Genomic DNA, 22,397 nt, shown 5'->3' on the forward strand with positions numbered 1-22,397 from the left:
GAAGGCGTTGGAGAAAGAAAACTATGCTGACATTAACATTTGAATTAAGCCAAACAGTTTTCCGAAAATTCCTTTAATAAATGGTTAGATGAAGGAAAGGGAATTGCATGACAAATGAAGGCTTTAAAAAGTCTGAATTTTCCCCCCCTACAAAACAAAGGTTCACTTCCGATTATGTTTAATAAAAATATGTTACTGCGATGAAGTTTTGGCCTCGGCGCCACAAGTTGTCGCTGTCCCATTTTTCATGAGACAATGAACTTTCAACTTTTCAAATGGATCTGCAAACATCTATTCCAATAAATTTGTACAAAACCAATGCACGTTAACTTACCAATATGCGAGGACTATGGGAAGAAATTCGAAATATATTGCAACTTATTTTTTAAATCTAAATGGTCAAAAAGGAGAAATAGTAAAAAATTCCCATTAATATGAAATACCTACCGCTATGAATTTCCACATGTCATGGGAGATTAAATTTGAGTTTTCATTTAGGGTCGACAATTATAATTGTTGTCTGGATGGAAGTTTCACTCTGCCATTCCAGTACTAAGTGGCTAGCAAACGGATGGGATCGATCCGCAACAGTTGCGTCCGTTAACATTTGGTACAGGATGGGATGTGGACTGTTTTGTGGCGAAGTTTCCCTTGTCGCCGCCTTGCTAATGGAAAAGCATTCAAAGACCAGATGACGTTGTTTCCACGGCAGGTTGTTTGATTACGCGTCTTGGCCGTCAACTGCATAAAAGATGGACAGAATTAGAAACTCGAATCAACACAGTTCCCACCGGACTTGAATCAAATTTGGCATGTAAACTCACAAGGAACAATCAATTGGACTCATCAAGTAAAAGAAGTCCGCGACCACGACCTCTTCCTGCTGGAGGAGGTGGTGTTGACGTTGCTTGTGACGGGCCTGGCGATTGAATGGAGGACATCGATCCACTCAAAATACCCCTGCCTATACCAGGGACGACACCTTTGAGAGTCAAAGCTGTGTAATGGAAAATAAACAATTAAATAGGTCCGTTTTGAGTGGAAATATAAAAATTAAAAAAAAGCGGAATTAAAGATCAAACTTACCAGCAGGAGCTCTCGGTTTACGTGGAAGAGTAGACTCTTCTTCGTCGTCGTTTTTCTTTACAACAGCCGGTGTCTAGAAAAATAATAATAAAAAGATCGATTCAAAATTAGAATTATTCGCTAATATATCAGGGCTAACATTCATCACCTCTGGTTCTTCCTTTTTAACCACCTTAGGCAGAACAACGTAGCGATTATCATCAGCAACATCGGCAGGGCAGTGGCGATTCGGCAGTAGGGACAGATCGTAGTTTTCGCAACACAAGTCCGAAATCGTGTAGGCATAATTTTTCACACGTGTCAGCGAACAAAACGTAACATTGTCTTCGTCCACGTGCCACTAGACAAAGAATAACGGAACAAACTACCTTTGCTGTGTTTTTCTATGAACAAGTGGGTGAATGTAATTACTTGACAAGCCATATTCTTGGAATAGTAAAACATTCCTTTGCCAAAATGATCAGCGACTAGTGCTGGACTGGCAAACATTAGGGACGGATTGTTCAGATCTGCATGGCGACGCAACTCGTAAAATAGCTTATTTAAGCTGTAGCACTTGAAAGGGTTGACGGTGTCGTATGTTTCATTCATCTGGCAGCATTTTTTGACCAACCAATCAAGGATATAAACTGCTTTTACCTTGTCTTCATCTACCACAAATAATGGAGCAATGCCGCCATCCTATAAATTCGAAAGGTGGTTAGTAAACACTAGAAGTACAAGAAATTGAGCAAAGAATGAATTTATTTACCGATTGTAGGAGCATTTTCTTTATATTGTCTACAATTGCAACATAGTTTGCATTTGCCAATTTAAACCCATTTGTTGGAATTTGATGAGTGGATTCTGAATGTATTTTTGCTTCATTGGCATATCCAAGCCGGATTTGGCCTGTAATGGGAAACATATTAAATACCACATCCATGAAAAATTTAAGCATGCTACTTACCAGGTTCAATAAATTCATGGTAATATCTGGCTATACCATCAAGCAACGAAAACTTGACTATGGAAATTTCACAAGGTGGATATTCCCCCTCACTGGTAGCAACAGCAATGTTGAAATGGGCCAAGTAAAAATAGTGATTCTCGAGAGCTACAAAAATTACATTTAAGAAGGAATCGAAAAGTGTTCATGCTGTAAGAATCTTACTTCCTTGGGTAGCTAAGTAAGAAACCATATCTTCAACTCGTTGCAGTAGTTCGTCTTTCTCAGATACTTTTTTTTGTTCTTCTTTTGCCTTCAAATTTAACGGAACTCCACGAGTATCACATCTTTCTTCTTTGACTAAACCGTCACCATCTTTGGCTTTTTGGTGATACTTTGCCTTCTCCTCACTTGAAAGTTCCTATGAACATTATGAATAAAGATGTGGCACAGGAGAGAAATTTTCGAAAATCTTACATTCCATAATGGGGAGCAAACAGAAATAACATCAAGAAAACCTCTGGGAAATCTATGCCCTTTTGCTTCAAGTTGTGGTTTCATAGATTTCATAAATACCATAAATCCATTCTCCTTTTTTTGTTTCTTTTTTGGTGGCATTTTTTATCGCTTATAACAGTTTCAAATTACTTATGGCCAATTCGTCACCGAGTAGCTACAGTACACGACAGCTAGCGAAGAATCCACGTGCGCGACTGTTGGCGCCAAGCGAGGGCGCCCGCGGACCTACAAATGTTAATGAAGAAGGTTAAATAAATCTATACAAATAATAAAATTTCATTTATTTTCAAAACGTATTTGTTTGGGTTTGAAGGTAAAAAATTCTAACAAGCTAGTTAAACAATAATTTACTTGATTTTTTCTAAAAAACAAATTTTTTTGCCATGCAGACTCATTTGGAAGAATCTGGCAAGTTTGAAATTCAAAAACACATCGAACACTTGTTATTCTCCCGCTTGAATTCTGCATTGTGTGCTGGTATGTTTCTCCTTCCCTTCGAAAACTACCTCGAGTTCATTAGCAGTTTAAGTTGTTGTGTTATAAAAGACAAAACTTTCTCTAACTTAAGAATTGTTTGGTAATTTCGTTGTCATCAGCTAATAAACATCATCAATGGCGACTGCACATCGAAACCTCACCGAAACAGAAGAGGATGTAGCCGAAGCTCTTGAACTAGGAACCTTCACTGGAATAGCAAAACTTGAAGTAAATAGTTGAAAGCAGCCATTTTATGAAAATTCTTTACCAATAACTTTTGTTTGTTTGTACCCTTACAAGTATAAATATCATGTAGCACATTCATTGAAACTCTAATGCATGTTCTGACTAACAGGGCAATGGGATCAGCGGTGGAGATATCAAGAAATTGGAAGAAGCAGGGTATCACACCGTAGAATCAGTAGCCTATGTCCCCAAAAAAACCCTCATCACCATCAAAGGAATCAGTGAGGCCAAGGCAGATAAAATTATTGTATGTAAAATTTAAGAGGTCCCATTCTGTATTTGATAACATTTGTTTTCTAAATCTTCAGACCGAAGCTCAAAAGTTGGTTCCTATGGGTTTCTCTACTGCCACTGAATATCATCAAAAGCGTGCTGAGCTTGTTCAAGTAACTACAGGATCCAAAGAGCTTGACAAACTGCTTGGAGGTGGAATAGAAACAGGGAGCATCACAGAAATATTTGGAGAATTCCGAACCGGAAAAACTCAATTGTGCTTAACATTGGCAGTCACTTGTCAGGTAAATTAAATGTGTGGGATTATTACCCCAACAAATTGAAAATTAAAATAAATTTGATTCATTTAGTTGCCGATTGACCATGGAGGTGCTGAAGGAAAATGCTTGTACATCGACACTGAGGGAACCTTCCGGCCGGAACGTTTACTGGCTGTAGCTGAACGATATGGCTTGTCTGGCTCAGACGTCTTGGACAACGTTGCTTGTGCCAGAGCATACAACACTGATCATCAATCCCAGCTTCTCATTCAAGCTTCAGCTATGATGGCCGAGTCACGTTACTCACTGTTGATTGTCGATTCGGCCACAGCGCTCTACAGGTAACCCGGAAAAAGATTTGGCTCTCTTCCCAACACGTTTGCAATCTATACCTTTGTTTTTTGTTTTAAGGACTGACTATTCAGGAAGAGGAGAACTATCTGCCCGCCAAATGCATCTTGCTCGATTTTTGCGCATGCTCCTTCGACTTGCTGATGAGGTATTAATTATCTGTCATGTAATAATCGACCCCGTGTTATTGAATATACCTTCAACTCCTAGTTTGGTGTGGCGGTAGTTATTACCAACCAGGTAGTCGCTCAAGTCGATGGGGCTGCTATGTTTGCTGCTGACCCTAAGAAGCCAATCGGGGGAAATATTATGGCACACGCATCTACTACTCGGTAACATTTAAAATCTATCTTCGCCACCGCTTTAAATGGCTAACGAAAGTCTCCTGCACAGGCTTTACTTGCGGAAAGGTCGTGGAGAAACAAGAATTTGTAAAATCTACGATTCGCCATGTTTGCCAGAATCTGAAGCGATGTTCGCAATTCTACCTGATGGAATCGGCGATAGCAAGGAATAACCTCACCATTAGAACTACTTATCTTCTGTTAACAACCTCCTTGTATACATTTTAAGATACATTCTCCTTCTTATTCCTTTTTTAATGTTCAGTTCGTAAGTTCCACAACACAGAATGTGAATTTGCCTCGGTTTCAGGAACAGGAAGTCAGTGAACACACGTATCTACAATTGTACATGAAAACAATACGGTTTTTGTCCCACTTTGAGTTATTAAAGCAATCCATCGTATTTTTGTTCTACAAATTTCGAGATTTAAAAATGTAAGTATTTGTCAATTAAATATGTGCTTGAACTTTAATACAAACCTTTCATTTCGACACGGATTCCATTTTGACGGTAAATTTTTTGGGGTGCTGATTTGTTAGCTTAACTAGTTAAGTCTACTGATATAACTATTTCCATTTTAAGTTTTGATCTGACAATTGCTAAACCTTACCAGTGGCAAGAAGCTCTATCTATTACGACACATCATTTCCCTTTATCAGCATTACATTTTAAGGATACCCGTACAATTTTCGATGAAGGTAAAGGATTTCACTTAATCCCTTGGCGTGAAAGAAAGAGAGAGAGAATAAAAAATTGGTGTGAATGGAAGGCCTACACTGTTCACTGTTTCTGTTGGTAGAAATCATCCATTGTCAAGAGTGATAATTTACGTAAAGTGTTATCACAGAGAACTGAACCATTTTACAGCCTGTTGACCACGTACTAGACGACTGCGGAATTTCCAAAAATCCTGGTAAAAACAACAAACATTTTCATGTCGATTTAAGTGTGGATTTTAGTTGAACCGAACCTGAAAGTTTAGTTCCAGACCGCGACGCTTAGTAACCTCCTCAATCTCTTTTGCGATATTCTCCTGCGACGTGCCTTGGATGTCAATGAATTCCATTTCGGCACAGCTTTGCGAAACGAGTAGAAAGGAGAAATAAATTTTCTTACACTTTTAACATGCAATCCACTACGCGATACCTGTAATGACACGAGATAGCTTTGCGGAATCCTTGAGTGCGATTTGGGCCTGAACCGTGGATCAAAATGGGGTGGAAGAAAACCGTATCTCCTAAAAGGAAAATAACCATCGTGTGAAAATCATGTTCGATAAGAAAACACATACAAGTATAAAGACCTTTTGTCATGGATAGTTCCATGATAGGATGGTCGTCGAAACCGCGCACGCCATGATACATCTTGTTGACTCCATTCTATTTCAGGGGATGATTAAATTAAAAAACGGTGCAATCGACATCAGAATAACTTACTTCCCATTCGGGATAATCATGCTGAAGTAATTTTCCTTTGTGGGAACCCGGGAGTACAACTAAACAACCGTTCTCTGGTGTTATATCTTCCATAGCTGTCCATGCGCAAACGATTCTGTTGGCGGGGCGAAATGGGAAGTAATGAAGATCCTATGCAAAGGCATTTATCTTTATTTGACTAGAATTCATAAGGTTGAATCAATTTTAGTCTGGTATAGATCCAAGACACATCTATTCACCTGATGCAGGGGATGACGTGACGTCAGACTTCCAGAATCCGGTGGTTTATTAATAAGCTGTAATTCGAAAATAGATTTTCTAGATCACAGGTACTGCTGACTTCAAAATATAGAATTTTTTCCTACCATTGTATGGATAGCCATAATATCTGGCCCAGTAAAACACTCAATATAATCAAGTATCTATGGGAGGTGTTATTTTGAAACAAATTAGCACTGGTGAAATATTAATAATTCATAAATTTAATTACAGTTGGATGTCTGCAATACTCAAAGAGGACACTGTCATACACAAAATCCTGGACTTTGTAATAAAGATGTTCACCAACTGCACCCTTCTTGGATAAGGAGATATCTTTCATCATGGTAAGTGATCCCCATGGTACTTTTTTCTCACAAAGGTCTAAAAACCTCTGTCTAATATAAAAATAGATTTTACTTAATAAAATCCAAATCTTACCAAAAGAATAGTACCGACTTGCATTTGTCCAGGAATGATTCATCAATTAATTGCTTTATGACCAGGAAACCTTGGAATGAACAGTAATAGTGATAAGAGAGATGCTCAACAGGCCATTAACAACAGTCTATATTTTCAAATTTATAAAAAAATTTTATAATCACCATTTTTTTCATAAAACTCTCTTTGTTCTCGGCTCAATTTTGAATTATCGAGTGTGTAGTTAAAGACTGGTTCCTAAAATAGATAACTACTGTAAATACAATGGCTTAACGCTGAATATTTCAAACGTTTTGGTTGTTACGATTTACGTACAGGTTCTTCCATTGAAAAATGCAAGAGCTAAATGGGCGTATTAAGGGTAATTTCAATTCCTTCGTAATTCAGTTGTCCTTGTACGAATAAGAAATTTAGCATCACTTCGAGTTGTAGTGCTGTGAATTCTCGCACGTAGCTATATTTGTTTTCAGTATATGTAATTATGTATATTGAAAAGACATATACTGTACATTCAAAGAACGTGTGAAGATCTGTAGCACAAGCTGGTGCAACGTTGACGCTTGGTACGCTGAAATGAAAAATTCGTTAATGACAAAGAAATTTTTTTCAATATTAAGATTTATTTTTCCAAGAGTAATTAAACATTGTTTAGGTCAAAACCTTTTAATTCTGAAAGTAATAATAAATATTAAATATCTTTTTTTGGTCATCAACTAACACTGTAAAATTTGACAACGTTGCAAACAAAAAGACAAAAATGGCTGATGCTTTGTTTTGTTTTTGTGGAAAGCCGTACGATAACACACAGTTTATGATACAATGCGACTATTGCAAAGATTGGTTTCATGGAAGGTAAATAGAAAATAGCATTTCGGATAATTAGAACCCTAAAACGTCCATATTGGTGGTAAAGCTGATATTGAAATGTCAAGCACTGTAATCATGTATTTACAAACAGAGTGAAAATATTGGATCTTCTTTAAAACTAACAAGCTGTTTTTCTTTGCCGTTCGTAATTTATTTCGTTTACAGTTGTATCAACTTGAAAGAATATCAAGCGTGTGACATTGATAAATTCTTTTGCTCCAAATGTGAACCTAGCAGCGGTCCTACAGTTCGTAAGTATCAGGTGTATAACTGTGAAAAACATGCTGCTCATGGTGCTTATAATTTACAGGAAAACCTGTATTAAACCTGCATAGACATGATTACAGTGACCCTGATGCCAGCCAAAAAGCAACACAAGCAGGGACCCAAATCTTCATCAGAGACTTGAAAGCTCGCTCATTTCTCAAGTATTGATGCTTTGTTATTGTTTTTGTATATTATCCTTATATATTTGGCATCTTAGTGCAGAGGAAGTCATTCTCCGTCTCAGGGGACAGCAACTCACACTACCCTACCTCAATGGCAGTGGGTTTACTAGACCTATATTTGTGGAGCATAAAGATGGTTTGGATCTCAATGTGCCACAAGATAGTTTCACTGTAGAAGATGTTGAAAATTATATTGGTAAGTGATGGAGTATAAACATTCATGTCTTTTTATTCACTAATGCTTCATGAATACAGGTTCTGATAGAATAATTGATGTTATTGATGTAACAAAGCAATCAGACATAAGAATGGCCCTTAAAGACTTTGTAGAATACTATACAAATCCATTAAGATCACAGGTCTTAAATGTGATAAGCCTTGAGTTTTCTGACTCTAAGTAAGTTTTATTACAGGTTTTTGTACGAATTAAGCATAACTAAACTTAAAATTTAAAGTTTAAGTGCCTTGGTCGAGCCTCCCTACATTGCCCGCAAGTTATGCTGGGCAAACAACGTTTGGCCCCGCGATTATGCCCTTGAACGACCAGAGGTACAAAAATATTGCCTTATGGGAGTAAAAGATTCCTATACCGATTTCCACATCGACTTTGGAGGCTCATCCGTTTGGTATCACGTCTTAAAGGTAAGTTAGTTTTCGTTAGAGAAAAACAAACGGTTTTTTTACCAATTTTTTTCTTGTGAAATGAATCGTCAGGGAGAAAAGGTATTCTATTTGGTCGCACCTACTGAAGAAAATTTGGATTTCTACTTGCAGTGGTTGTCCAAACCAAACCATCATGAAATATTCTTTGGAGATATGGTAAGTGCTTGATAGTAGCTGTGGTTGTAATCATAGCGTTTCTGTATCTCTGAACTGTCAAGTTGTGTTTAGGTTAGTTCCTGTCACCGATTTGTTTTGCATCAAGGCAACACCTTGTTCATTCCAACTGGATGGATTCACGCCGTATACACACCAAAAGACTCGCTTGTGTTTGGTGGCAACTTCTTGCACAATTTAAATATGGAATTACAGTTAAAGTAAGCTATTACTTCAATTTTAAATTCCACTTCGTTTAATGAGGATGATGTTTGTGCAGGGTTTACAACATCGAAGTAGCTTCTAAGGCACCAATCCGATTCCGCTTTCCTATGTTTCAAACGATACACTGGTTTGCAGCGGAGAGATTAGTTGAAGATTTAAGGGATATGAGTAGAAAGGGCTCACGCTGTCCAGAACAGTTAATACGTGGGGTGAGAGCGTTAGCTACCGCCCTTAGGAATTGGACACTAGAAAAAGATGTGCGTATAAAAGCGTTAAAAGTATTCAAAATCGTTATACATTATCTTTTTTGTTTCTCCTCCTATAAAGCAGAACGGAAAAGGAAAAAATGAACCGATTCCCGAACATATTATCGTATCAAAATTACTAAAAGAATTGAGTCGAGAGCTTCGTCATGTTGAGAAGAATTCCAATTCATCCCTCTCACCGTTTTCACTGGCGACTTCACTGCCTAACGTACCTAATGCCAAAGTCGAAAAAAATTCACCGAAACGAGTGCGCCGTAAACCACAGACTCGGCCTGATTTCGTTGACATTAACGAAGCGCTTAGTAACTTTGCAGCCGAAGAAGTAAGATGACTTTAAGTAGATGTTCTGGATATCTTTTATCTGTAACATGGTTGTGTTCGCCTAGGATCTTCTGTCTATAAAAGTTGAGAGAACGGATGAACCTCGAACAATACCTTTTCTACCGCCAACACTCCGTGTCTCTTCACTACCTTATGCTGTCATTCATTCTCGTCCAAGTGCTGTTCCACTCAAGCATGTTTTGCCGAAACGAGGAAATGATGAAGAGGAAGAACAGCCATTGATGATTGACGAGCGGAAGGGACATAAACCGGCCAAAATAGGCCCAAATATGCAAAGGGGACCGATCAAACTACGTCTTTCTGGTAGCGATTAAATAATTTCTGTTAATTACCTGATATTTTAAACATGTTTTTATGCAGTTGGTGGGCGAACAGATGTTCCGTTTCCTGAAACGGCAGAAGTTGCAGCCCACATGGACATAGAAACAGGTGAAGACAAACAAGCGGGTGATAACAAGAGTGGAATTGAAGAACTACTCCGTGCAAGTAACATGGCCGTACCTGGAGCTTTAGATGAACTAGAGTATGTTTCCTTTTTTATTATTTTTGTAAAGCGCACGGCTTAATTTCGCTATTTGGTTTGTAGAGATCGTGGCAGAGCTTCACCTTCGACTAGGGAAGCCATCGTCGGCATGTTAACGATGAGCCGAGGATTTAGTTCTCCGACATCAGACCAGGTAATATTATTTATTCCCGTGGCTATGAAGTTGTTGTCTTAAAACTTCTGTTTCACCAACAGAATGGATTTTTAAATTCAAATCCACCACCCCATCCTTCGGCATCCCAGCGGCAACGCAAAGGCAGAAGAAGGTTGAATTCATCTTTGACGGATGACTACGATGACGTAAAGGTATCTAAAGTGCACCAGGATGAGGAATACAGTAAGTGAAATGTAAAACAACCTATTTACAATTACGTTCCACCTTACCGTTTTCATGGTTTTGATTAGTTTATCCGTCGCTGGATGCATCTGATGACGAGAGGGACGGTAAAGACAGTACAAAGAAGAGATCCGGTAAAGTAGGAAGGTCGAGATTAGACTCTGGTGACGAATCGTGGAATCCTCGAGCCCGTGTAGGTCCTGTTGTCCCTAAAAAGGATCGCCCCACCCGTGACGGAGCAAAGCGGCCAGCTGTTGAACGGGTGTTGGAAGCCGCTGCCCAACGTCGAGCTCTTGAACCAGTATTACTAACAAATTCTTTGGCATTGGTTAAGGCTGTAGTATGTGACAAACCATTCGTTTTTTTTTTTAGCCTCCTAAAAGAGCCTATGTTCGCCGGAGCAAATCGCGGTCGATTAGTGATAGTCCTCAAACCGAAGCTGGAGTATCTGACCCTATAGTTCAGCTCTCAGTTGCGGCTCCAACAGCTCCAACGATTCCACCTCCTACACCACCACTTGGCAAAGCCGAGAGTAAAGGTATACAACAGTTGAGATATAAAAAAAACGAATTGCATCTAACAATCAATATAATTCACATCTTCTAGTAAACTTAGCGAAAAAGCCGAAGAAAGGGATGGCAACTGCAAAGCAACGTCTTGGAAAAATATTGAAAATTCACAAAATGGTTCATTAAAGCGTTATTTCAATCTGGGCCAAAGCAGTTCGCCAATTTCTTGTACACACTATGTTGATGGTAAATGCAGTACATAGAGACATTTTTGTTCGAAAACCATCCCAGTAAAAATTTCAGTCAGACATAAGCTGAGGCAGGCCATTTTGAACAAAACTGAAATTCAAGTGCTACCCGGAACGTCACCACAAAATCTGTTTGGGGTTCGCGGACGTAGTAGGGCTTCTCAGTTAACTGGAAGTTTTGCTTCGATTGCTGCAACTTTCAATTCGAGACGTGGGAGCTTATAGTTACGCATCACGGCCATTTCAGTCGTCAAATTGGCCACCATCAACTTCATCTGCTCAAAAATTGTCTGTTCAGGAGTTTGTCGAGGTCTGGTCCTCTCTGTAAGAGCTTCAACTCTAGCCGGCTTCAGCGTTGTTGTTATTACTTCGACATCAGATACATAAGTAGTAGATTGTAAAGTTGTTTTCACCTTTTTTGGTACCCCACAATAAAAATCGTCAAAGAAAGAACTCGTATGGAATTATCATCGTTCTTACGACGTTAGCAATTGTGATGTTAGATCCTTCAATCCAGCCGTCCAACTTTTGAGTTATCTTGCGGTATTCGACTAGCTCATTCTCCACCTTCTCTGCCCGGATTTTTAATTCGGCAATAAAATCTTGGATCCCCTTGAGTTTCTGCGTTACATCTAGGATTTGGAAATCAACAAAAACTTGGCTGATTTGTCTCTAACGTAAAATTTTTTAAAGATGTTACCTTTATTGTGGTGTTCATAATTTGATATGTTAAATGTCTTCTGCCATTCGATTAGTACTTCCGTGTTTCTTTTGTAGCTTACAAGGTTGGCCAGGTGGTCGGTATGAAGGTCTACCTTTTTATTCATTCGCTCACAATCACAGCGGGCTTCATCGTTTCCCCAACATTCAAAAGCACTTGCCAGTAGGCAAAGAACCCAAAATATTTTACAAGTTTGAGACGACATTGTAGTGAAACTGACTGAAAAATACTGCGTTTTTAAGAAGCCTGCTTTTTCAACTGTTTTTCTTTACCGTTCTTGCGCATCGAGGGCGCTATTTTTAAACTTGCAGTGACGTCGAACAATGTCGATGTGCGTCGTAGGTTATTTAAGTGGTTTTGTTTATAGACTACCTCGAGACTATGGTGCATTGTTTATAAAGCTAAACAAGAACAGTAGATTGGAGATAAAAAGTGCTCAGTTTACGATTTTTTTCACTAGAGTTTCGCAAGGTTCGGGCTAGTAATGTCTGGCTGCCCTTGTTGCACTTCTTGTTTAATGAACCTTTAATCATTTTCTTTGAACAATTTTGATTGGAAATGATCCGCTCTTGCAATGACTTTGCAAATTTGGATTTCCTCTTGCAATCGCAATCAGCCAATCAAGATCATAATGACATTAAGGGTATTTGAATGTGCAATTGACATGTTTCAAATCGAAGTAGTGCAGCATGTTTTCCCTTATTACGATATTCGAATGTTGACCATTGTTAGCACGTTAACAGTAAACTAATTTGTCAAATTCCAAATTTGTAAGTCTACGGGATTCCCCATTTTTATTTTTAAATTAATTAGCCATAGTATAGGCTGGCATAATTTAAGTGTTGTGCAAACAAAGTATTATGAGTTGAAATAGTACAGAGTAATAAAACTGCCATGCGATTAAATATCATCATGCTTCTTACTTGAATAGATCATGGCGTTTAAACGGAGACAGACGAAGAAATAGTTCTTGGTTGCAGAAGTGGTAGTGGTTTAAAGAGTGGTAGTGTTTGAAGGAGCGGTAGTGGTTGAAGGAGCGGTAGTGGTTGAAGGAGCGGTAGTGGTTGAAGGAGCGGTAGTGGTTGAAGGAGTGGTAGTGGTTGAAGGAGTGGTAGTGGTTGAAGCAGTGGTAGTGGTTGAAGGAGTGGTAGTGGTGGTCGGTGCTGCCGGGCATATAGTCAATCCAGCTGGAACGCAGGCTGCTTGATTTAGCGTCAGGGTAACGGTTTCCGTAAACAACGTATTTGTTATCGTTGCAGGGAACACGGTTGTTGTCCTGCAAAATAATCAATAATTTCAATATGGAATTTTTTTGCAGGCAAATTACATCACTCTTTTATTCATAAGAAAAACGAGACTCTTACCTAGTGACCGTGGTGGCTGGGGTCAATAGGCTGTTTAAAATGTTGGCGTAGATGGCAGATAATGCGGAAAATTTGACAGCACCGAAGAACGGATCGGCAACGCGGAAACTAACCGGTTGCATCCTGTCGAACGATGGTTGAAGACCCAGAGGTGAACTTAATGGCTCCTGGCCAGCAAATGGACGAACAAACGAAGATGGACGGTATCGATATTCAGGGAGGACAGATGGTTCAACTCTGGAAACATCAATGACGCATATTACTTGGAGAATAGATGAAGAAATTTATATTACATACCTGAGCACTTGACTGGGATTCACACGCTGGAATTGAAAAGCATCATCCTGATGACCGAGTGCGAAGAAAAGAGGGACGTTCCAGAACTGTCTCTTACGACGACATGGAGTTGTAGCCACGGGTTCAATCAGAGATGCGCAGATGGATCTCGTCCTGTAAATCAATTTTAACAAGCCATGTACGAGAAAGATTGTAAAAAAACCAAAAATGTACAAGCAATAAAAGGAAATATTACGTTACAACTGTCGTTGAGGCTGTCGAAGCTGTGGAAGTGACAAAAGTGGTGAGGGTGTTGGTCCTGCCCGATACAAACTTCTGGCGAACTACTTGTGTCACGGCCGATGATAGAGTGATGAACACCAATAACAGGCTGAAAGAAAATTTCATTTTCTTACCGTTCGATAAGTTGATATATGAACGTTTGCAAATGAATTGTATCAATTCGATGAAACTGTGCGTCTTTTATACTCCGAGCAAGCTCTTTGTTTCATGTGCGTAATCATCAATTTTAGATTCTGATGACTACGCCCAGGGAAAAATTCGTTTTACTTTTGTTTCATTCTTTTTTAATCAGTTAATTTTTTTACAGATTTGGTTCGTGAATCTTCTGTAGTTTTTGTCTAGTCATTTCTTTTTTTATCTTGGCATGATCTTATTGTAGGAGCATTAGCCTTGATTTAACGAAAAACAAATACCATTTCAGTTTTCAAAGAAAGTACTTAGTCATGTCTTTTATGTTTTCGGCAAGTCAAAACTCAACCAGAAAAAAAAATTCATTTAAGTTCAAGCCACTTGAATGAATCAATTTTTCGTACCAGAGACACCGCCTCATGTTATTTCTATAAGCTTCCACAGAAGACATTATAGAAAAATTAGAATGGGGGATTACGTTTGTTACGTCTCCTGATTTCTTCTTTTACTGATTGACTTCTAATTTCTAAACATTTGATGTACATCCTTAGCAAGAGGAACTGGAATATTTTTGTTTGTATTTGCTTTAGAAAGAAAAACTTACCTGATGAGTCATTTTCTGTTGTGTATGACAAGTCATTTTGGTACGACAGCCAAACCCAAACCTTGAACCTGCAATTTAAAAAAATATATATGTAAGAGACTAGCTTGGAAGGACAACGGGAAGTCTGAGGGTAGCGTAGCTAACTAGAATCGCCAAAGGTAGATGAACTGGAAAAAAAAAATAAAAACAAATAAATAGAAATATAAAATTCTTAGGATGGCGATAGACGGGTCAAAGTGTACAAGAACCGTTATAACACTAAGCTCACTTAAAGATTTCATTCTTGTCATCAATCAACCAAACATTCTGATTCCGGTGCACGTCGTTCCAGGTAACAGTTTCAGAACCCATTAGCACTGGTAAACCCTGTTGGCATATATCTGACCAAACATAAAAGAAGGGAATGACATAGAGGAACTTTCAATATTGAAAGCAAACATTTTGTAACAGGCCATTATCCAGATAAGATAGATGAAGAAACATGTTCTTGTTGAAGAAGTTGATCTACTTCACCACAAGTTCTCAAAGGCAAGTTTACACAACTAAAAACACATCAGTGTTGTCTTTTAGCACTTAACTTGTTTTTCAATTTGCTACTAAAAAAATTATATAGGCTGTGGCCAAAATCAATTAATAAAAACCAACTTTCTCTAGGTAAACACCGTAAAAACTACCTTTACATTTTTCTTTCAATTAAACAGCTTTTAACATTTATCCAATCACTTTCCAGGCAAAGATACACAGGAATATGTGCTGAACTTTTGATGTGATCTGATGAAACTTAACTTGTTGGCAAACTAAAAAATAATATCAAAACAAATACTTACCTACAATGTGATGTTTGTTTTCTTCTGTGTTTATACTTGCTTCTTTGCACTGTTTACGTCAAAGGGCAACATTTTATTATTCAACCAGGACATGTCGGCCACGTGGGGAAACAATTTATTTTTTAACACTTAATTCGGAATCAGCCGTTTTCTTGTAGCATTCATAACTGCTAAGGATGGCACTGATGAAATGCAATACACCAACAAAAAAGCTATCACAAACAGAAATTCCAGCAGGTCTACAACGATGCTACAACCACAGACTAATATTAGAATCTAATCTTAGTCTGTGCTACAACTAACTTATTCTTGTTAACTAACGCCTACACACGGAGCATGTTCACATGTTCAGTCATTAACTGTTAAGTAACCAACATCGCCGTCTGCTAAATTTTAGTGGCGTTGTCATTTTCCAGTTTTGGATAAAAATATTTGTCGGACTACCAACAAATCGTAAAGAAAATCAGTTTTACATTAATTAGAAAATGCGTGAAAATTATCGTCGGACTTGGAATGAAAGTTAATATAATTTTGTTCCCTTTGACTTTGTATATTCTTTAACTGTAAGCATATTTAAGTGAACAAGGTTTTTTTCGTATGGGATGTTAGTGTATTTCGTCTCAGCAAACCAACGAAATTTTACTTTAAAAAGCAGAGCAGTAAAGCTATTGATAATTCAATAAATGCTATGAAAACCAAAACAATAGTCCTTTTAATACAGAATATCTTGCCCTTTTTCCTTGAAATTATTGGGTAAAAGTAAATTTTTCCTTTTTTGTAATCACGATTATCTTGTCCAGGCTTGGTTTAATAGACCTCAGTAATCTATTCATCCGTATAATAATAGTCCTCTTGCATACCGTTACAAGGACCATCATGGGGACCATTTGCACAACAGTTGATTACGAAAACAGCGGCATATCCTTGTTTTTCTACGACTCCATTAACGACCAATCTAACGCCATACAATATATGAAATGGTACCTTGCCACCCGGAGCAAAAACTATGGAAACCATAATTCTTGCCTCCACGGAGGCGTTAGGATTGATTGCCTGGCATTGCTTGAGTAAATTACGGGCACGGAACTCAAAAGATTTGAGGCTTCCGTTATTAAAGCCACTGTGCATTAGGACAAGATTGTTCACATCAGAACCAGATCCCCCTAACATACAGCCAATGATGTGGCCTGCGTGGTAATCATCCGGTAAATTGAAACTTTTCTTCCATTTTTTCGCCACGGAATTGTTTGTGTTACTACCTTGACCCAAGTTTTCTAGCCTTACAACAGCGGAAACCCTGAGTATACGCCTTCCATCCGGTAGAGTAATGTCAGAATCAACATTGACTTTAGTTTCGTTTCTTTTCTCTTCAGGTTTATCATCTTTTGTTGGTTTTTGGGGCTCCTTTTCGTCGTCTCCGCCTCCAGCTTTTCCTTCGTTTACATCTGCCAAATATAATCATGTGTTAAGCAGAAGGAATACATACCAATCTCTGTTGGTGTCATTGAATCAATTTCATCATACGGTACCTTCCTTGTTCTGATCAGCGGAATCTCTCTGCCAAATCTTTTCATATTGTGATTTTTCGCTATTTCCTTGTTTATTACTTTTCATGCCCACTCCTGTACTGAAACGATTTCTTGTTTATAATGAGGCTTATAATATTGGCTTGATGAATTGTCATAACCTTTTTTAATGTTTTTCATCCTTTTGTTCAAAGAAGATTGGGCCGTTTTAAATTCTTCCACCACTTTTTCAGCTCCGGCAATCGTGGGATGGGTACCATTCCAGTCCAAGAAAAGTGTGACCGTTTCGTATGCAGACACGAAGCCTCCAACGACAACGGTAGCCTTTCCAACTCCCTTTACTGTAGCCATAAATGCGGACTTTCCCGTTTGCTGGAGTGTAAGGGCAAGTCCTGCCATGTGTGCGCTTCTGTTTATCATTTCTGCGTCGCTAATTTTAACCATTTTCTTGTCTAACTTGTTCGCTTCGGCTGAGAGTGCGCAGTAGAGCAGGGCCGTCTGGACATCGAGTTCCTGAGCCGAACTTAGCCTGTGAATATCAGACTCCAGCCGTTTGATTAGCTTTTCGTGGACTTCGCAATGTTCTTGATATGCATCTATGTGTTTCTTCATTCTCTCTCGGAATGCGTGGGATTCAGTGCTGTCTACAAATTCTGTGACTAAATTCACGCTAGCTCCAGCTGCCGTTGCAGCCAGAGACCATCCGAAAGTGAAGGGCACTAGACACACACCAGCAATGCCTATAACCGTTCCAGTTGTTTTAGCGATGTTCTTTTTTAGTTCGTAGCTTTTCATTTCTTCAATCAATCCGTTTGGTCCTTCAAACTCGTTCAAAATTTGGGAAATAACTTTAGTCAGCTTTTCCAGAGCTTTAAGCAGTTCCTCGACAAGACCCATGATTTCCCCGGAAAAATCTGGAAAAAAAAACCCTTGTAATTATAAGAATTTTGTACTACCTCAAATAAAACAAGATGACAACAACTTACTGTACGTTTGAAGATGTGACAATTGCGAAAAACGAAAGGCTGTTTTTAAAATGTGGCAAATTCCAGGACCAGACTAAATGAAAAAATGCGAATTACTTAATCTTGTTGTGCCTAATATCTGAATCAGGCAAGGGGAAAACGGATTAATGCAACATTACATCGTTTTAAAACTGAGGCGGTTTACCAGCGATAGATCTCTTGAACTTCTAAGTGTTACGTCTAAAGCTTGTCAGCTACATCTGAATGTGTCTCCCACCAATTTTTCCACGCAAGTTTGCCTAGCCAAATAGTCCTTTCCCGACAAATGTCGCACCCACGCGATGCCAAAGTCCAACAACAACTAAAGAGTTATATCAGCAAGGTCATCTTCGTCACGCTCTAGCTGAGCTATTGCTTTATAGCACTCGTTTCCTCTCTGTTTCTTTCCCTTCTATATTTACATTCCCCTTCCATTAATGATTAGAACTGCAAACATTTCAGACGTGCAATAAAACAGATGAAGCTATTTCTATGGAATCGGTTGCCGTGGGCATAAAAAGTATTTAAAAGCAGGAAGACAGAAAGTGAATGCTTATTAACGTTATTAGTACACGCTATAATAACTCTTGATAGATTTCAACAACAGTGGATTATCATTACGAATAGCTGAAGATATGGATTGCTGTACAGCAACATCATCATCTCATCCAGTCGGTTAACAGTTCCGCATCGACGGTGGCATGATCCGATTCATTGTGTAGTTAACGAAAATTATACAAATATCCGTGTAGTGTTTACAGTTGCTCTCATTGGCTCCAATTTAACAAAAGAAAGGCTGTTCTGGGCGCCAAGGTGGTAGAGAGTGGCTCTATCTAAATACGTAGGATGAGTAGCGTGCGATAAACGTTCATAAATAGACCACCTTGTTTGAACTTTTACACCGTAACACATAGTGTTTCGTTTTGATAAAGCTACACCTACGACGATTCTAAAGGTCCGGCATTTAGTGATTAGTGACAGGGGTTTCGGCCGTTAACTGGTCGAATGTTGATAGAGCTTAAGATGCATACTAGACAGTAAAAGAAAAATAAACAAAAACAGCTCACCGATACGAATTGTTGCTAAGGAGGTTGACGTCAAAAAATGTGTAGGCTTATAGCATTATCTCGTTCTTTCTGTTGTTTCCCCCCTTGTTTATTTCTCGGGGATAGAGTCCTAAGTAGATAATACGATTTTACATTTAGTAATCTCTATTTATGGTACGTGAGTGAGCGTATCGTAAAAACCAGTGATGCATATTCACCAGTTCAAAAACAGGGTCCAATAAAATTTTCGGTGAATACTGAAAAGCCAAAAAAAAATTCAAATGGCTCTTTTTTCTGCCGCTGCATTTTTTGGCGTGTCATTAGTGTACGGTTGCTGGACGGCAAGCTCATCAAAAGCCTTTCTTTCCATGGAACTGCAAAAATCTGAAAAACAACTGGACGCAAAGGTTAATCAACTAGAAGAAAGGAATAGCCAATTGCAGACCAAAAATGTGCAAATTGAAGGAAAAGTAACACAATTAGAGGCTCTGCTTCAGCAACCAGAATCGATTATGACTGACCTGTTGCATCAAAAGAACGGATTGGCAGCCAACTCAAAATACTTCGACAGCAACCGAGCAATCATCAATGGAACATCAAAATTATGCTCGTCGAATGTACGGATGATTGGGCACAATGCAAATGGAATATATTCGCGAATGGAAATGCGTGACTCCGCCTACTGCGATTCTGATGTTTTTGGTAATCATGTCTTATTTGATTGCCTGTTCCCTGAAAAACAAACGTTAAAAAAAAAAATCTGAATTCATTTTTGAACTGAGTAGGATTCCCGAAGCAGATTAAACACAATGACATTAAATCAGTTCCAATTAACCTACATGCGCAAAGAAACAGTTCGTCTTCGATAGCCTTCACATCGTTCCCGTTCGACCTTGCAGTCTTGCACCAATCACCAACAATCGATGTGAGGCGCAGCGGGGCACCCCCACTAGAGGGGAATTGCATTTTTCCTTTTACAGGATTGGTCCATTTCCCATCCGCCACAGCTATGGACGAAGGGGGACCTTTACCTGGATGACAAGAGACTTGGTATGGGTTAAGTTGAAGAACACAATAGCATAAAAATGTATCCAAGTTGTTGACTTTAAACAATCAACGATGAATTTAAAAATGAATAGCATTCAAAATTTGGCTATAAAGATTCGTTACATGCATAACGAGAGTAACCTTAACATAGTTTTACTAGCTTTTTGCAAGAGGGCAAATAGAGGTGATAATTTCACCTTGTTCTAGAGGTTATCATTTGTTTATCAAAAATGGATTCGAACTCGGGATGTCTGAAAAAAATATTTGTTAAAAACAATTTTAGCTGTTATCACAAGTGTTTGCGTGAGACCCACACATAAACAATTGCGTCTTTACATTTCAGTTATCTAGCACGTAGTAATATTAACGTTTGAAAAATTCGTGTTGCACATCAACCTGTGATAGTAACTGCCAGTAGCGATTGTTGCCATCGTGACAAACAAATAACGTGTGTAACTGGCGACCTTTCTTATACGACGGTTATTTGCCTTTCACGTGGCAAACGGTTTTTTTATGACTAATGTAACATTTGGCAATGCAATAGGTCTTAATGATAATCTTTAATCAAGATGATAGCCCCTCACGTTTAATGATGCACTGAATTCGAGTGGCATTCACGAAACATTTGGCTAGAACATTTTGCATTTCAAATCAATTGTAAAAAGGTCTAGGCTTAAATTCTACCACGTACAGCAGGATTTTGATTAACTGTCAGCAAAAAGCACCAACTTGATTCTTGTGCCGTTGGATTCAATAACTCATGTTTTTACCCATACGGTTAAAATAGATCGACCCTTTTCTTAATGTCTCCCATATAACGCGTCGCATAAAAAAAATGCGTGACAACATATGATAGCCCTTAGCAACAACATAGACGAGATTAAGTTTTTATGTTTTATCACTAGCAGGGTGAGATCATCACTATATTGGGGACTTAATGTAAGAATCTTGATTTAGGATGACGTCATTATTCTGCATCATTTTCAACGCCTACGACCCCTTTTGCCTTAATATTTTACGACCAACCCACGCTAACAAGTAATCGCCCTTCGCTTTACCAAGAACTGTTCATAAGCTCATTGCGTCAGGCTTTACTTATTACCGTTAGGCTACTTGTTGAACTATATGGTATAGAAATCTAATGACAGTGATTAAATAAAGTTAGGAAAAATCATCCAAATAAAATAAAAAATGAGTGCAGCTAATGAAGCCCCTTCTTGGTTATCATTTTTTCTTTTGTTTGGAACAATGAAGGCATAGTGTTTCACATTATACCAATATTTAGCAGCTGAAGTACTGATGATCCAGGGATTGGTAACGGCTACGTGCTTATGTTGATAACGATTGAGAAACGTACTCTGGATGACAATCCGTAAATTTGCAACCAAACTTCATCTTCTGTTTGCAAATTGAGAGTCGATTGAAGACTTAACGGGCTGTACTGATGCATGTCAACGCTAGCCTGTTCAAACCAACCCAATCCGCTGAACGAGAAGAAACATCTTCCAGTTCGAGGAACCGTGAATATTCCCGATGTCAGCGTAGCCAATTCATTTCTGGAAGCCTGGTAAAATAAACTTATCAGTTAGTGTCAAATGAAAACAAATCTAATCAATTTGTACCTGCATCGTCAGGAAGTTTTGCAAAGGTGCAGAAAACTGTTTCGATCATAGTTGCTCCTACGACAGAATCCGTTCAAGGCACGACCCAGTCGTTGGAGATCTCTACAGGATGTGGGCACTAGAGCTACGTCCTCTGCGCCAGAAACGGTGGAATCCACGAAGGGGTTAATGGTTGGTAAACGATGTTCCCTTTGCAAGGAAATAATAATTGACTGTAGCTCTTTCGTTGTGATCTCTAGTTGCGTCATCACGTTTGCTTCTAGTTCGTACACTTTACTTGCCAAGGTTTGCCTAAGTTTGTACTCATACAAAATAGATTAATCAATTAGTTCAAGACGAATATTATACCAAAAGACGTCTTACATCTTGCTTAATTTTTACCTCGAGTTCAGCGTTTTTCATTTTAGAAGAGCTACCTTAGCTAACAAGCTCTCCATAACTTCCTTGAGTTGAAGCTCAATCATACAAAGATACAGGCAAACGCCGTTGTGATAAGTACAGGTTAATCCGAAAATTTAATAAACTTACAAAGTTTTCAGTAAATTTTTGTTGTTTGTCCTCCGTTGTAAAGGCACCGGTAGAACAACCAAAAGGCAAACATGTAGGCCTATCACTCTTTCTAAATCAAAGTAGTTAGCCATGTTTTTGGAGGAGGGAGGTGGGATTTTGCACTGAACTAGCGAGCTGATTAGCGAACTTGAGCTACGAGACTCGTGCGTGACTTTCTTGACCATAATATCTTTA

At 38.6% G+C, this 22,397-nt stretch overlaps 6 protein-coding genes and 2 long non-coding RNA genes across 17 annotated transcripts; 3 read left to right on the top strand and 5 right to left on the bottom strand.

Annotated features, from left to right (window-relative positions):
• Positions 1 to 276: 276 nt before the first annotated feature.
• LOC116921190 (protein maelstrom homolog) lies at positions 277 to 2,746 on the bottom strand. Its single transcript, XM_032927444.2, has 9 exons — positions 2,492 to 2,746; positions 2,240 to 2,435; positions 2,036 to 2,182; positions 1,838 to 1,977; positions 1,498 to 1,767; positions 1,235 to 1,426; positions 1,087 to 1,159; positions 825 to 997; positions 277 to 741 (listed from the first exon to the last, which is right to left on the bottom strand). The coding sequence occupies exons 1-8, from the start codon at positions 2,630 to 2,632 to the stop codon at positions 834 to 836; spliced, it is 1,323 nt and encodes a 440-aa protein (XP_032783335.1). The 5' UTR covers positions 2,633 to 2,746; the 3' UTR covers positions 277 to 741; positions 825 to 833.
• A 138-nt stretch (positions 2,747 to 2,884) lies between these two features.
• Positions 2,885 to 4,943, top strand: LOC116921191 (DNA repair protein RAD51 homolog A). The gene is made up of 8 exons (XM_032927445.2): positions 2,885 to 3,010; positions 3,130 to 3,238; positions 3,366 to 3,503; positions 3,565 to 3,774; positions 3,841 to 4,091; positions 4,162 to 4,249; positions 4,312 to 4,433; positions 4,495 to 4,943. The coding sequence occupies exons 2-8, from the start codon at positions 3,146 to 3,148 to the stop codon at positions 4,616 to 4,618; spliced, it is 1,026 nt and encodes a 341-aa protein (XP_032783336.1). The 5' UTR covers positions 2,885 to 3,010; positions 3,130 to 3,145; the 3' UTR covers positions 4,619 to 4,943.
• A 103-nt stretch (positions 4,944 to 5,046) lies between these two features.
• Positions 5,047 to 7,122, bottom strand: LOC116921193 (phytanoyl-CoA dioxygenase, peroxisomal). The gene is made up of 11 exons (XM_032927447.2): positions 6,897 to 7,122; positions 6,746 to 6,818; positions 6,600 to 6,651; positions 6,373 to 6,538; positions 6,248 to 6,304; positions 6,122 to 6,178; positions 5,883 to 6,032; positions 5,750 to 5,825; positions 5,593 to 5,683; positions 5,417 to 5,522; positions 5,047 to 5,356 (listed from the first exon to the last, which is right to left on the bottom strand). The coding sequence occupies exons 1-11, from the start codon at positions 6,906 to 6,908 to the stop codon at positions 5,288 to 5,290; spliced, it is 909 nt and encodes a 302-aa protein (XP_032783338.1). The 5' UTR covers positions 6,909 to 7,122; the 3' UTR covers positions 5,047 to 5,287.
• A 170-nt stretch (positions 7,123 to 7,292) lies between these two features.
• On the top strand, positions 7,293 to 11,218 carry LOC116921174 (lysine-specific demethylase 7B). 2 transcript variants are annotated; one of them, XM_045172376.1, is made up of 17 exons: positions 7,293 to 7,433; positions 7,614 to 7,699; positions 7,759 to 7,876; positions 7,933 to 8,093; positions 8,153 to 8,294; positions 8,353 to 8,539; positions 8,612 to 8,716; positions 8,789 to 8,934; positions 8,994 to 9,195; positions 9,266 to 9,526; positions 9,591 to 9,849; positions 9,907 to 10,069; positions 10,133 to 10,223; positions 10,286 to 10,427; positions 10,496 to 10,728; positions 10,800 to 10,965; positions 11,034 to 11,218. In XM_045172376.1, the coding sequence occupies exons 1-17, from the start codon at positions 7,339 to 7,341 to the stop codon at positions 11,120 to 11,122; spliced, it is 2,646 nt and encodes an 881-aa protein (XP_045028311.1). In that variant the 5' UTR covers positions 7,293 to 7,338; the 3' UTR covers positions 11,123 to 11,218. The 2 variants fall into 2 exon arrangements, with proteins under 2 accessions (XP_045028311.1, XP_032783306.2); XM_032927415.2 differs by having other exon boundaries at positions 9,269 to 9,526.
• On the bottom strand, positions 8,111 to 10,616 carry LOC116921186. 2 transcript variants are annotated; one of them, XR_004393085.2, is made up of 4 exons: positions 10,475 to 10,616; positions 10,048 to 10,400; positions 9,879 to 9,933; positions 8,111 to 9,705 (listed from the first exon to the last, which is right to left on the bottom strand). It is a non-coding gene; the product is annotated as an uncharacterized LOC116921186 (long non-coding RNA). The 2 variants fall into 2 exon arrangements; XR_004393084.2 differs by having other exon boundaries at positions 9,879 to 10,400.
• On the bottom strand, positions 10,998 to 14,443 carry LOC116921183 (integumentary mucin C.1). 2 transcript variants are annotated; one of them, XR_006645561.1, is made up of 9 exons: positions 14,382 to 14,443; positions 13,802 to 13,936; positions 13,567 to 13,719; positions 13,270 to 13,506; positions 12,829 to 13,181; positions 12,178 to 12,306; positions 11,885 to 12,124; positions 11,665 to 11,816; positions 10,998 to 11,597 (listed from the first exon to the last, which is right to left on the bottom strand). XR_006645561.1 is itself a non-coding variant. In XM_045172381.1 (5 exons), the coding sequence occupies exons 1-5, from the start codon at positions 14,426 to 14,428 to the stop codon at positions 12,899 to 12,901; spliced, it is 855 nt and encodes a 284-aa protein (XP_045028316.1). In that variant the 5' UTR covers positions 14,429 to 14,443; the 3' UTR covers positions 12,673 to 12,898. The 2 variants fall into 2 exon arrangements, 1 of the variants encoding a protein (XP_045028316.1); XM_045172381.1 differs by lacking the exons at positions 10,998 to 11,597; positions 11,665 to 11,816; positions 11,885 to 12,124; positions 12,178 to 12,306 and having other exon boundaries at positions 12,673 to 13,181.
• Positions 14,444 to 14,485: 42 nt separating this feature from the next.
• LOC116933905 lies at positions 14,486 to 22,332 on the bottom strand. 7 transcript variants are annotated; one of them, XM_045172378.1, is made up of 10 exons: positions 21,654 to 22,332; positions 21,307 to 21,595; positions 19,824 to 20,015; positions 19,506 to 19,716; positions 19,203 to 19,379; positions 19,006 to 19,114; positions 17,921 to 17,993; positions 17,096 to 17,848; positions 16,938 to 17,030; positions 15,985 to 16,853 (listed from the first exon to the last, which is right to left on the bottom strand). In XM_045172378.1, the coding sequence occupies exons 8-10, from the start codon at positions 17,829 to 17,831 to the stop codon at positions 16,234 to 16,236; spliced, it is 1,449 nt and encodes a 482-aa protein (XP_045028313.1). In that variant the 5' UTR covers positions 17,832 to 17,848; positions 17,921 to 17,993; positions 19,006 to 19,114; positions 19,203 to 19,379; positions 19,506 to 19,716; positions 19,824 to 20,015; positions 21,307 to 21,595; positions 21,654 to 22,332; the 3' UTR covers positions 15,985 to 16,233. The 7 variants fall into 7 exon arrangements, 3 of the variants coding, with proteins under 3 accessions (XP_045028313.1, XP_032797466.2, XP_032797465.2); XR_006645560.1 differs by lacking the exons at positions 19,006 to 19,114; positions 19,203 to 19,379; positions 19,506 to 19,716; ... (1 more) ...; positions 21,307 to 21,595; positions 21,654 to 22,332 and adding exons at positions 14,486 to 14,523; positions 14,582 to 14,649; positions 14,726 to 14,748; positions 14,850 to 14,961; positions 18,105 to 18,266 and having other exon boundaries at positions 15,409 to 16,853; positions 17,921 to 18,038; XR_006645559.1 differs by lacking the exons at positions 19,006 to 19,114; positions 19,203 to 19,379; positions 19,506 to 19,716; ... (1 more) ...; positions 21,307 to 21,595; positions 21,654 to 22,332 and adding exons at positions 14,486 to 14,523; positions 14,582 to 14,649; positions 14,850 to 14,961; positions 18,105 to 18,266 and having other exon boundaries at positions 15,409 to 16,853; positions 17,921 to 18,038.
• On the top strand, positions 14,961 to 15,623 carry LOC123471262. Its single transcript, XR_006645563.1, has 2 exons — positions 14,961 to 15,235; positions 15,312 to 15,623. It is a non-coding gene; the product is annotated as an uncharacterized LOC123471262 (long non-coding RNA).
• Positions 22,333 to 22,397: the final 65 nt, after the last annotated feature.

The sequence above is a fragment of the Daphnia magna genome, linkage group LG4, assembly GCF_020631705.1.
Source record: "Daphnia magna isolate NIES linkage group LG4, ASM2063170v1.1, whole genome shotgun sequence".
Lineage (NCBI taxonomy): Eukaryota > Metazoa > Arthropoda > Branchiopoda > Diplostraca > Daphniidae > Daphnia > Daphnia magna.